This window comes from Ascaphus truei, chromosome 1, assembly GCF_040206685.1.
Source record: "Ascaphus truei isolate aAscTru1 chromosome 1, aAscTru1.hap1, whole genome shotgun sequence".
Taxonomy (NCBI): domain Eukaryota; kingdom Metazoa; phylum Chordata; class Amphibia; order Anura; family Ascaphidae; genus Ascaphus; species Ascaphus truei.
In genome coordinates, this window is record NC_134483.1 from 374,898,931 (window position 1) to 374,912,119 (window position 13,189).

General features: G+C 40.9%; 1 protein-coding gene across 16 annotated transcripts in view; it reads right to left on the minus strand.

The window, feature by feature from the left end:
• The window catches only part of TENM3 (teneurin transmembrane protein 3), an 816,371-nt gene that overhangs the window by 218,760 nt on the left and 584,422 nt on the right, over positions 1 to 13,189 (minus strand). For 10 of the 16 annotated variants that reach the window (XM_075610771.1, XM_075610754.1, XM_075610763.1 and 7 more), the window contains one exon: positions 12,395 to 12,604. The exons of the other annotated variants lie outside the window; for them this stretch is intronic. In XM_075610771.1, coding sequence (XP_075466886.1) covers positions 12,395 to 12,604 — 210 coding nt within the window. The remainder of the gene's footprint in view (positions 1 to 12,394; positions 12,605 to 13,189) is intronic. 16 annotated transcript variants of the gene reach the window in all.

Consider the following 13,189-nt stretch of genomic DNA (forward strand, 5'->3'; position numbering starts at 1 on the left):
CATGGGAGTGGGTGTTATGGATGCGTGTCACCTTAACTTCGAAATTTGCAGACTTCTGAAGGGTTTGCTTACAAACCGTAACTACATTTTAAAGCAGCAATACTACATTCACCCACTTTTCTTCTTCTTATATGTATATGCAAAGCATGTATACATGCAAAGTATAATTCTGATTGCGTGCCTAAGTAAATGGCCGCCTTTCAGTTCCAATCAATCCTTCAGTTAATGTAACTCAGCAGTTACAAGGTATCCTGATATTACTAAGGTAACATTATCTATTGTTACAGTTTGCAACTCAAACGGCTGGGAATATTGGCAACAAATTATCATAAACAGGAAAGTGTTACAATTATCTTACACTGCTTCAGAGATGGGCTAATGCCTCCTATAGAAATCAAAGGATGCTCAGTCTATTAAAACTCATTAAAAAATGGCATTAAGAGTTGAATTTAAAAAAAATGTAGTAAGTATTATCTAATACTACAAAACAAATTTATTTTTAAAACATAAGATTTCACATGTTTTGCTGCTTTAAAGAAGTTTTTTTTTCAATTGAATTTGTATGGTTTTTATCCTATGGACCATAAATAGCAATTGATCACAAGGATTCTTTCATTCATATATTTCACTATGAAATTGTTCATAAATACTTCGCAATGACATGTAAAATTGTATCAAACGGATACAACAAATTATACTAAAAATTTCCACCTTGCCAATTCGACCTGAAATCCAAAATTTCAGACGGGTTGGAGATTTTTTTTTTGGAGAGGGCTACAGTATAAGCAACAGAAAAAAGGGATGCAAGTCTCGTTCAAACCGTAACTAAGGATACGCTACTGCGCTTCGATAATATATATCTCAGGTCGGATACCAATATTCTGACAGACGACAAGATCATAAAAATATAGAAACTGACCGCAGATAACATTGTTGCCTACTGAGCCTGCCAAATGTTCCCACCTGACTGTAGACCAGGGGGGCGCAAACTTTTTTCCCTGCGCCCCCCTGCCGGCTGTCCCCTCATTCCCGCGCCCCCCCCAACCCCAACTTACCCGCGCTCCGGCGTAATGACGTCACGTTGCCATAGCAACGTGACGTCACATGACCTCGCAGCGTCATTTCGACGCCGCGTTGCCATGGCGACGCAGGGAGGAAGCCGCCGAAGCCACGGTAAGTAAGGTTTACAGAGGCCCTGCAGCTCCCCCGGCACTTAATTTAAGTGCCTTCGGGAAGCGCGCGGGGCCTCTGTAAACCCCGCGCCCCCCGTCGGCAGTGTCGCGCCCCCCCTGGGGGTCGCGCCCCACAGTTTGCGCACCGCTGCTGTAGACCATGCTGTATTCCTATATATTCCATTTGTTTACATTTCTTCACCATATTTGGTTATACAATCAGTCATGTTTTGAGATGGGCAACATTTTCGCAGAAATTGATATTCTACACAAATTTGCAAGTTCCTTTCACCAACGGATTTCCACCAATCTGCCTCAAAAAGGCAGATCCATTCTGTTTTCTTTTTTTTCCCTCCCTGGAAATTCGCGGATGGATTCGGCTTCTCAAAAATCCCCATTTGTCTCCAGATGGCAGACCCTGAGATATGGGTCTTCCGTGAGGGGGAGAGAGAGCGAGCGACCTATTTTAGAAGACCTCTGTCCAAATAACATACGGAGAGACACATGTGCTCAAAAAAGAACACATCTTAGATACCTGGGTAATATGCTAATAACCAATGCAAAGTATATTTAAATGACTCACCACCCACACCTCCTAAAAGGATTTCCATAAAACCTATATTGACAAGTCTAAGGCACCTTGTGAGTATTGGGGTACTAGTGTCATGCCCAACAGGATCAGAACCCTGTGCCCCAATCCCTTCATATATACTGTATTCAATTGAATTCAAAGTTAAACAAACACTTCAAAAATCTAGTAATTTTGAAGATAAGGTGGAACACACCCTAACTTCCCTCTCCCACCTCATGCTTTGCTGATGTCGTCATATGTTTCATTTCACATAACGACATGATTCCATCACATTAGAGAATGTGAAATGAAGCCCCCAAAGAACCAGTTTTCTCCAGTCAATTTCTCTCCCCATCTGTTCCTCAAACATCAGGCTTTTCTGGACCCTTCTTCCCCAGCTCCCCAAGCATCACACCTCTTTGATCCTCATCTCCTCCTGCTCCCTAGAAACATGAGGCCTCGTCAATCCCTCTCTTCACCCAAGCACATGGCTGCTGATCCCTTTCTCCTCTCACCCCACAAGCATTAGGTTTCTCAGGTGTTTTTCCTGTCCCGCCAACCACAAGCATGAGGCTTGTCCAAACCCTTTCTCTTCCTTGCTTCTCCGGTGTCTTTCTCACTCTAACCCCGCAGATGCATCAGGCTTCTGTGATCCCTTTATTCCCCTTGCCGCCCAAGTATCTGCAGAGTCTTTATCCCTCTGCCCCCCGCCCCCAAAGTATCAGACCCCTTTCTCTACTCATCCTCATGCGATTCAGGGCAGCAGTTTTGGATACAGATGCTCATATTTACAGTTGTACAGAGGGGGACAACTTCTGGCCCATACACCTCCTGGAAAATATGGGCCAGAATCTTACACTTATAACCTTGTATTGTTTGCCCGCCACTTGTAACATCCTTTTAAAGTGATCCAGGGAAGCTTAGAATGTGCCTACAGGGATGTGGCAGGAACACCTATTCAACAAGCAATGGAAACTCAGAACATTTTTTAAGTAGAGGTAATGGCATCTTTAACTGGAAACGCAGGTACCCATGTCAGTGAATGTATGGGACATTCATAACGGTGGCTCTCATTTAAAGACGAGGCTGCCTATTACCATGCATCAGGATCTGAAAACCAAGGACAACACAATGTGTGATGTACGTTTTTATATAAGGGTACATTCTCACCTTAAAAAAAAATCCTACACAGCTGGAAATAGGTGCTGTTTAGGGAACAATTGTATAGCCCCTTTGGGAATGTAGTAGATTAATGGCACTGCATTTTTAGAGCATGAATTGAAGCAACTAGGGACTTACAGTTTGCCATAGGCCTGTCATTCACATCTAAAAATACATACCACCTCATATGGATGTGGTCTGCAGGATTTATTTTTTAAATGTATACTGTAGCATGCCTGAATATAAAACCGATGGTTTTCTTAAGCAACACAAGCTCTGGAACACATTTGACATTTCACAAAGAATTAATGTATTCAGTCACTACCAGTTATTAAACTGGCACAGGGTGAAATGTCACATCTGTGTTGAATATTGATTTCCAGTTGCTAATAACCTGTGGTAGGAGCAACATATATTTTACAAATTTGACATGGCAATGCCAAAACATACAAAGAAATGATAAGACGTTACTTTCTGAAAACAAATCTGAGCAAACAGTCTACTTTTGATCACAGATTTATCTGCCTGTCAAGCTTATTTTTAACACGAGTAATGAAACATATGTTAATATAGGGTGGTAAGGAATGTCAGGGCTAATGAGATTCTCATAGTCCTTGCTCACTTTGAGGAGTCTGGCTTGGTCTGCATGGCGGCATTAACACATCCTTTTACAATTTAGGGGAAGGATTCACCTGTATAATAACAGCCGTGGGGGCGAGAAACGGATCATTCAGTGTCAGAAATGTTAACTGTAATCTAATGCAGTGGCGTTCAACCTTCTAAAGCAGCAATCTGCGGACATATTTCATTTTGAAATTCGCTCACAAGTATTCTTGTCGGGTAGAAACAATATGTCCACTGAGCTCGGCCTCACTCTGGCGTCCAATAGAAAGCCATGACAATTGTGAGATGCCTTTTGCAGTTTCCGACTGTATTATGTATCATTCATAACATTATAGTTTAACATGTAATAACCTTTTTGAATTAAAAAAAAATAGGGCAAAAAAAAGTGCTGGGTCTTGAAGAATAGAGTGTCACCCATTACCAAACCCCTGATAGCTTTGGAACTGTAACATCCCACAGAACACAAGTTAAAATCACTGATCTAATACACTGTGCAGACGCACTTACCAGAATGCCCTCCTACTGTCCCTGTACGTCCTTTCTACCTACCAATTAGATTGTAAGCTCTTCAGAGCAGTGACTTCTCTTCCTAAATGTTAATATTTAAGTCTAAAGCACTTATTCCCGTGATCTGTTTGTACTATATGTTATTTATATGATTGTCACGTGTACTACTGCTGTGAAGCGCTATGTACATTAATGGCGCTATATAAATAAAGACATACATACATACATTGTGAAAGAACAACCCCTGTCACAGCAAACAATATTACAGCCGAAAGGGGGCATTTCTTGGATTGGGAGGATACATAGCGTGAAAATGAACCTCCTCCCAAGGATGTTATGTCTATTCCAAAGTCTGCCCATACCTATAGTACATGCGGACATCCTCTCCCTGCAGTCACAAATTATGAAATTTATTTGGAATAGAAAAGCCCAAGGATTGCAAAGGGTATCTTGAAGAGGCCCACTATGAAAGGGGGACTAGCGGTACCTTGCTTGTTAGCTTATTACAAGGCGGCCCAATTGTGCCAAATTATTCAATGGCACACACATCCGAAATTAAGGAGATGGGTGGAATTAGAGAAAAAGTTGTTGTGCACCAACAGAACTACAGAATTTAATCTGGCTTCCCAAGAGGGGAAGAAAGAACATGGTAATACCGCTCCAGACCACAGCTAATTCCTTACGGGTATGGGAGGCCACTAAAACTAGTTGCAATCTCACTTACAGAGAATCGCTAATGACACCGATAATCGGGAATCCGGACTTCGCTCCAGGGATGAATAGAAATAATTTACTAATCTGGATACAGTCGGGTATTACATGGCTGCTAGATCTGGAGGGCAGGAAATTTATTAAAACATTTGAACAAATTAAATCCACAAAGGATATACCAAACAAGGAATTCTTCAGATACCTCCAGATTCGTGATTTTTATAACAAATCCCCAATCAGGCCAACAAGAACAAATTTTGAGCAGCTGTGTTCCAGAGGAACGGACACAAGGGGACTGACTTCTACAATGTACAGGGAGGTGATCTGTCCTGAGACCACAGAGAATAAAAAACTCAGTTACATCAGACAGTGGGAAGCAGACTTAGGGGAGACACTAGAGGACGAGGACTGGGACAGGATCCTGCAGGCTGCTGCCAGAAGCTCAGTTTGCACCACATTAAAAGAGAACGCATATAAAGTCCTTATGCGGTGGTATTACACCCCATCAAGATTAGCTAAATTTGTCAAGGGATACTCCCCGCAGTGTGGGGAAGTAGCAGATCTGAAACATATGCTGTGGTCTTGCTCAAAAGTGGTCCCGATTTGGGAACAAATTAGAGAATGGTTACAAAGGATACTCAATTTGGAGATCCCCCTGGACCCGTGGGTGTTCCTTCTGGATAGGCGGATCCAGGGTCTGTCGAATGCGACGCAAAAACTAATCGCGCATTTGACAACAGCCACAAGATGCGAGATCGCAGCATTGTGGAAGCAAAACGAATTACCAGTTATCCCCAAAATGAGGAACAGAATTTGGCACGTCTGCCGGATGGAACAACTGACGAGTTTAGTCAATGACCCCGGCTCAAACTTTCTAAAAGTCTGGACGTCGTGGCTGGCGCAGACAGATATCCCATGGGTAGATACCGTCGCAATATTACAATGATAGTAGTGATTGTGTTCTCCTTTGATTGCACGGGATCGGACATCACATAGTAACGGACAGGTAGGCTCAACAACGATGACAACCCTGACAGTAATAATGAGAAATAGGGGTGGAGTTGAGAGATGGGCTCTAGGTGTAGTTAGAGGCAAACCACGAACGACGGACCGGAACCAAGGTCCTCGCAAAGGATGCGAAGACCTCGCCCCTCTCCCCCCCACCCCACCTTCCCCTCCCTTATCATGCCCCCCCCTCCCTTATCGTGCCCCCCCCCCACTGGGTCCTTTGTTTTGTACGTCTTGTAGGTCTTGTTTAGTGTTGTATGTAGTACACAGTAGTTGTCTTAGGTAGGAAATATGTCAGTGATCAAAATGTTGATATGCAGTACAACGGTTGGTGATACAATGTATGCTTGTTACAAGCCAATAAAAAAAATTTGTAATGTTAATGCAACCTCTAAAAGCAGAAGTCTGCGCTGTTTGATTTTGTTTTGGAGGGGGCACTAATTACCTGATCAGAGGGTGCCCTGGGGCTGATCTTTGGTGCTTTTGAACTCCAGGCACCCACTGATTCCCAAGATATAGTTAGTTTTGTTCACCAGGCAAGAATAGTTGCCTGGTGGACACAGTATGGCCATGGGGTCAGGATTTCTCCAGCAGCCAAAAGAAAGTTGAAACTTCATTAGGGGTTATCATTATGATTTTTCATTGGTGACTCTGCGGTCGTATTTGTTATTTTATTGTGTCACACACAGAAACAAAAACTCCAAAATCTCAGGAACTGGAGAGCCCCAGAGGTTAGGAAACCACAGATCAGCTCAGAGGAACCCTCCAGTTCAGTTAAATACATATTTAAAAAAACGACTTTAAGGTTACTCATGTATTATCTACACTGTCAAATGCTAATTAATTATGCTCTCTTTAAAGCAAGGCAATCTCGTAGCATCATTTCTTTCTTCAGTCACATTGTACGGAGGGGAGAAATAAATTTGACACTATACCGGACTGGTAGCAGACAAAGACTGACCAAGAAACGATGTGCTCGTTAATGATTCCATCACATCACATAATTAGATACCGGTGCCCCGCTACCCTCCACTATCATTTCCCGAAGCAATTTATCCTTAACATTACTTTAACAGAGTGATTTCTCCGTTTTACTGTGTGCAACTTGTGCAAGAACTCAATTCAATTTCTACAATAGACGTGAGCAATCTAACGCCAAACAAAAGAATATACCATTTTGTGCTTGATAGTTATCATTATGAAATGCTTGAAAAGGAATAATTTGTAAAAAAAAGTTGTTAAGATTTTGGTAATAGAGTACTTACCACTCAAATAATATTTGATCAGCATTTTTGCCATTTCTAATTGTATGGGAAAAAATGTCAGTGCGGCTTACAGTGCGAGATGGGACAATAACTAACATTTCTACTGCACATCAAGCAATAGTCCACAGGAAGGATTTTTTTTTTTTCAAAGAGACATGGCTAAAAACACTTGGCCCACCTAATGTGCCCATTTTCCTATATGCTATAAAGGTTCGGGCCAATGTTTGATCCCTGGTTTTCTTTCGTATTTAGGCTAGCTTTATGTCTATTCCAAGTACAGGTAGTCCTCGGTTATCCGACACAATGCGTTACTCAAAATGGCGTTGGATAGCGAAACGTTGTAAAGCGAAACACGTTTTCCCACAGGAACACTGTCTAAATGAAAGGTTCCGTTCCTGAAGGCATTTTTAATGCTAAAATACACAAAATATTTTACGCCGACAATAAGATATGAGGCATACACATAAATTATATAGTGTATATACTGTATTATATATATAATATTACATAATATATAATATAATATAAAAATATAATATATTATATAGTATAATATAGTATAATATATAATATACATAAACAACTTTGCAAAGCGTCGTAAGAGCGTTGGATAAGCCGTTTTGGCGTTGTAAAAATGAACATAGGTATGCATTGCATAGCGTTGGATAAGCCATTCGTTGTAAAGCAAAGCGTTGTAAAACGAGGACTGCCTGTATGAATAAAATCCCTTTACTGTATTAGCCGCTGCACCTTCTGTAACGAGGATGTTCCGTTCATCCACCATCTTTTCTCAGAATAAATGCTTGCTATTTACTACCAGGAGGAAAGCACAGCCCTGCAAACCATTGGCTTGCAAGACCACTAACCGTGCACAGGTTAATATATTCAGCTTTATTTATGAATAGAGTTTCCTTATTGAAAATCGCATGACCCACATCTAACAATTATGCAGTGCTCTGCCCAAATAAGTCAATTGTGCTAATAACACATGTAACGCCAACACCCCCCGCAACAAAAACAGAAAAGTGAACATCAAAGCAAACATCATACGAGGGTGACAACAAAAAGGTTTCCTTTTTTCATCTTCTATAATTATTATGGATTGCGCCAATAATATGTATCACTTTTGATTAACAGAGGTAACTGAAATTGAAGAATAATGCCTTACAGACCTCCCTGGCAGTGAAGGGGTGTAGAAAAAAAAACCTTCTCTCAGGAATGGCTAAATGAGTAAGAGGGTCATTCTACATACGCCACAGCGGTCCACTTCAGAGAATATATAAAATAAGGCCCTTAGCCCACGGTAGCATTAATCTGCAAAATGAAAGTGTTCTTAAGGTGACTTCCTCCATTTTGCCTGGAAAAGTATCAAATATAAAAACGACACCCGACTAAGGATCAAACGCCAGCGCTCAGAGTCGAATTATATAATGTGGCTGAATTTCCCTTTTGTTTTGTATGTGCTATTACTAGGAACCCACCGCATTTCATTTGATCAACGTGCAGATTGTCTACGCAGTCACATTCATAGCAATGTGGTGGGCACGCATCCAGAGCCAGCACAGAGGTCCATATTTATTATGGAAATGTCTCTGTCATGCTTTTGTGTATGGACTGACTCTCCTCCAGCTGTTGTCTTAGTCATGTCATGGATTTGAATTGCTACGTCTATCTTCTGCCCCTCTTCTCAGCCCCTCACTAACAGAATTCTAAGCACACTGCCAGGCTCCCTGCAAAACGAGAGCTACATTCTGACAACCAAATGTGCTTCTCGTATGACCATCCAAATGAGTTTTCCACGCACAAAACCAAGAGTCATTTGTTATTAACAATGTCATGGCACAATGAGTAGGAACATAATATTTCCATGGAATAAAGAGAACATTTTTCAAACGGCACAAAAATGCAATTTCACAGAGAGAAAAAAAGAGTCAATTTCATGGAGCTCAGGGTGCCATGTTTGCATTCATGATAAATGACTTTCTGCTGTATGTTCTCTCTCTTTCTATACGGTCACTATTTCCCACTAACTTGTTTCGCCATTTTAGCCACCTAAGGCAGTGTTGGGAAACCTGTTCCGGTAAGAGGGTGACAGCTACGGGCATTATACAACGAAAAAGGCACGTGTCCATTTATCAGCTATAATTTCATATGGTCATTAAAAAAATAGCGCTGTAAAACAATAAGATGCTGTACAGAAATCTGCATGTTTATAAACAATACAAATGCAATTAGGGTCACATGTACTAAGCTGTGCTACTCCATAAGACGCCTTCCAGAATGGCTTAGCCTTTATGGCCAATTCAAGTGAACGGGCTATAATATGTCCTCTGGCACATAAGGTGTCTTATAGAGTAACAGGACGGAAGGAAGTATAATCCTATATGACCCATTCTCCTGAATGGAGCTGCAATGTGTACTCCAGCACTCTTGTGGAGTAGCAAGTCTTAGGTAGTATGGCTCTTAATGTCCTAGTGCAAAGGTTTAAAAAGGATGAAGAGGCCACAGGTTAACTACCCATTGGCTTTGTGTGTCCAGTGGGCTTCAGGTTGCCCATCAGTCCCCTAGGGATAATTCTGGATTTCCAAACACCAGTGGAGCCAGTTCTTTCAGGCCATTGGTGCCCTCCCATTACCTCTTTGACCTCAGGCCACAGCAAAGTCATATTTTGGGACCTGGGACCTCACGATGAGGTTGCAGTGCAGTATAGATCTGCACAGAACTAGCAAGCTACAGTATACACAACATGAAACGTTAGGGTCTATTCATTCAATTGCATTAACCTTTACCAAGCATTACCGATGCATCATCACTCACATGTTATCTACCCTTGTACTAACCTTGTATTTTATTGAATGTTGCCTTTCCTTTTCTACAGTGCTGAGTGCAGCATTATAACTGTTTGAGAAAACTAAATAATAAGAATTGATTTAATTAACGCCTACAATTAACAGCTAACCTGTTGGATAGGTGCTCAACATTTTGTTTTTCTTGGGTACGGTTTAGCTTTTCCAAACATGCCCGTGAGCTGAGGGGCTTTTCTTAAACGGCATTTCACGCTGCAACCACTAATAAAAATCAATCAATTAATAGAACATTTGATATATTTCATGTTCACGTAATTGATCTAAACAATGTGTGGTCAATACTGCAGCACTTTAAGATTGTGCTTCCACTGTAAAATATTACAGCCGTAACCATGATTATAGCCAACCAACAGAAGTTGCATATAATACAAATACTAAATGTATAATACACACACCTAAGAGGACAATATAATTAAACTGACCCCAACTAACATATACAATCAGTATCATGAGTGACCTATAAGTGAATGTCAAGGAATGTTAAACATACCGAAGTAACAAAAGTTGGGCGTAGGTGGAATGATAACTTTTAGTGGGTATCATATCCGATTAAGGACCTTGAGAGGTTTGAAAGCTCGTAACATCAACTACTTTGTGGTCCAATAAAAGGCATCATACCACCTGCTCCCTCTCCCTCCATGGAAGAGAGGACCAACACGGCTACCCACCCTTCTTTGCAAACATACAGAAGGAATCATCTGATCTTTGTGATACCTTTCAAACTGAATAAGTAACCTTTACAGCTACAATCTTTCAGGGAAACCTTCTCCCTTCATCGGATTTCAGAGAGCTAACAAACATTGGATATGCAGATTTATTTTCTTCAAGATATTGGATTGGACAAATATGGCCACTACATCATGTTGTTCAAAAGGGGAGTTAAGAGAACCGAAGCCTATATAAAACACGTTCACTATTGAATCTCATGTATAACCACTAATGTTTTCTTTTGTTTAATCCTATTCGTTTCAACCTCCTTTCTTCTAAACCAGTGGTAGCGAACTCCAGTCCTCAAGGGCTACCAACAGATAAGGCTTTCTGGATATCCCTGTGTCAGCACAGGTGGCTCAATCAGTGGCTGTCTTCTACTGCATCACCAGTGCTGAAGCAGGGATATCCTGAAAATCTGGCCTTTTGGTGGCCATTGAGGACTGAGTTGGCTACCCCCTGTGTTCTAAACCAACTGAAGATGTGTGACATGTGTGTGACGATCTGCCTGTATCTGATTCCAAACTAACACTTCCATTCAACGGCATTTGTGCAAATTCTTATTGAACTTCATCCAAGAAGAGCAAGACATGGCATGCACGGCCTAAGAAGGCCAATTTGTCAAGTGTCTATCATTTGTCAACAAGAAAAGTACATACAGTCACTATGCCAGTAACAACAAATACATAATTATCATGGCAAAGTTGATACCAATTACTGTATCTGGTAATGCTGTGTAAAATTGCAGTACACATGAAAGCATGTCGTTTTAATCATGTTATAAATCCTTAATGATTTATTACAGGAATTCTGACAGAGGCAAAGATGGTAATGTCAAGAAATTAGAGAAAGGTGGTCTGATAAATTCACATAAAACTGTATGTTTTCTTACAGTTAGTAATACTGGCTTGGCCAATTTAAAATGAGTGTATGTCAAACAGAGACAGGTATAAAATGTGTTTATAAATTGCTAGTCACAAATAAAAGTGAATTGCAAGTTCTATACAAAGAAAGCGCTCTGATTTTGTCTTTTCTTCCATTAATGTTTTACTAAAATATTTCCTCAAGAATGTAAGCGTTCCCAGCAGTATTTGAAATGTGTAGGTACGTTCTACACGTTTTTGCCCAGCTAGCAGCTGAATAAATAGATGTAACATGTGTATATTACTATTGATCTAGTGTTGTCCATGTACGCAGCACATAACGAGGCAGCAAGAGAATGCAGAGAAAAATGGCAAAAGGGGATAAAATAAATGAAAGCCATGGGAGAAAAAAAGTCCCTGTAACAGGTTATTAATGTAACAAGTGTCTCCAATGCAACAACACTCCAAAATTGAGGCAATTCTCATGTAAGATTTTAGAAGAAGGGACTTCACTTTCTTTCTTTTCATGATGTCTTACAATGTATGTATTTTATATTTTGTTCGTGTCCTTACCCTCACATTGTACGGGATATGCTATAATAATAATAATAGCATGTTCTTGTATAGCGCTGCTAGTTTTACGTAGTGCTTTTCAGAGACATTTTGCAGGCACAAGTCCCTGCCACGTGGAGATTACAATCTATGTTTTGGTGCCTAAATAAAATAATAGTATTAATATTATTACGGCCATAGGAACAACAGGAACCCCAATGAGTAAAATCTTGCGATGGCAACTTTTTTGTGCTGTCAAATGACTCTGGGATTGAAATTGCCAATCATACAAGCATCTGTAGGCTAACTAAGCATGTTGATAAACAAGAAGAAAGCATTGAAGAAAGAATGCAGTTGAACCACAGACAAGGTGTCCTCTCCTTACCATGACACGGGACACACTCTGACACAGAAGCTGGATGCACCAAACATGTGCTGGCATTGAACTCGTCATCAGTGTCAGAGTCCTGAATTGGCCGGCTGGCGCTAGTACTTAGCAACCACCTCTGGTTGTCATTGAGATGGGGTGATGGAGAAGGGGAATGCAAATGTTCAATAACTGAAGGACTAGATGATGTGGATGGCATGGGAGAACCTGAGAACGAAAATAAAAAGGGTGTAAAAATAGGGGTCAGAATCGTGCACGAGTGACTGTACAGGAAGATAACATTTGGGTTTTTAGCGTAAAGGGTAATGCTGGCAAGGAATAACATAAGCAAACAGTGTAATAAACAGTCACAAAAACAAAATAACATGCGACTCTTCTGTCATTCGATTTAGATCCCAATGTGACAGAACATGCAAAACGAGGAAACGGAGATCTCCAGAAATAAAGGGAAGGAAAATGTTAATGCCTACCTACAATCAGAACATATAGTCATTTCTCTGCAATCCTACTAACAAGTAATGAGTGCAGGAAGTGTGAGTGTCAGCCAAGTCATTTGTCTCACTTATGGGCAGAGGAATTATATAGAGCGCCGGTAGGGTTTAGCACACCCCATCGGGCGTCATCGCTCACTGACTTGAATACAAGTTCACGCCGGATTGGCTGCGCCAACCGGTACCCGACGCTTGATGAATTTGCCCTTTAGTCCCATGCAAAGTGAAACTAAAAACAGTGCCAGCAGCATTTCCCACTTGCTAATTGGTACGAATCAGAGGAGAAAATTAAATTCTGAAT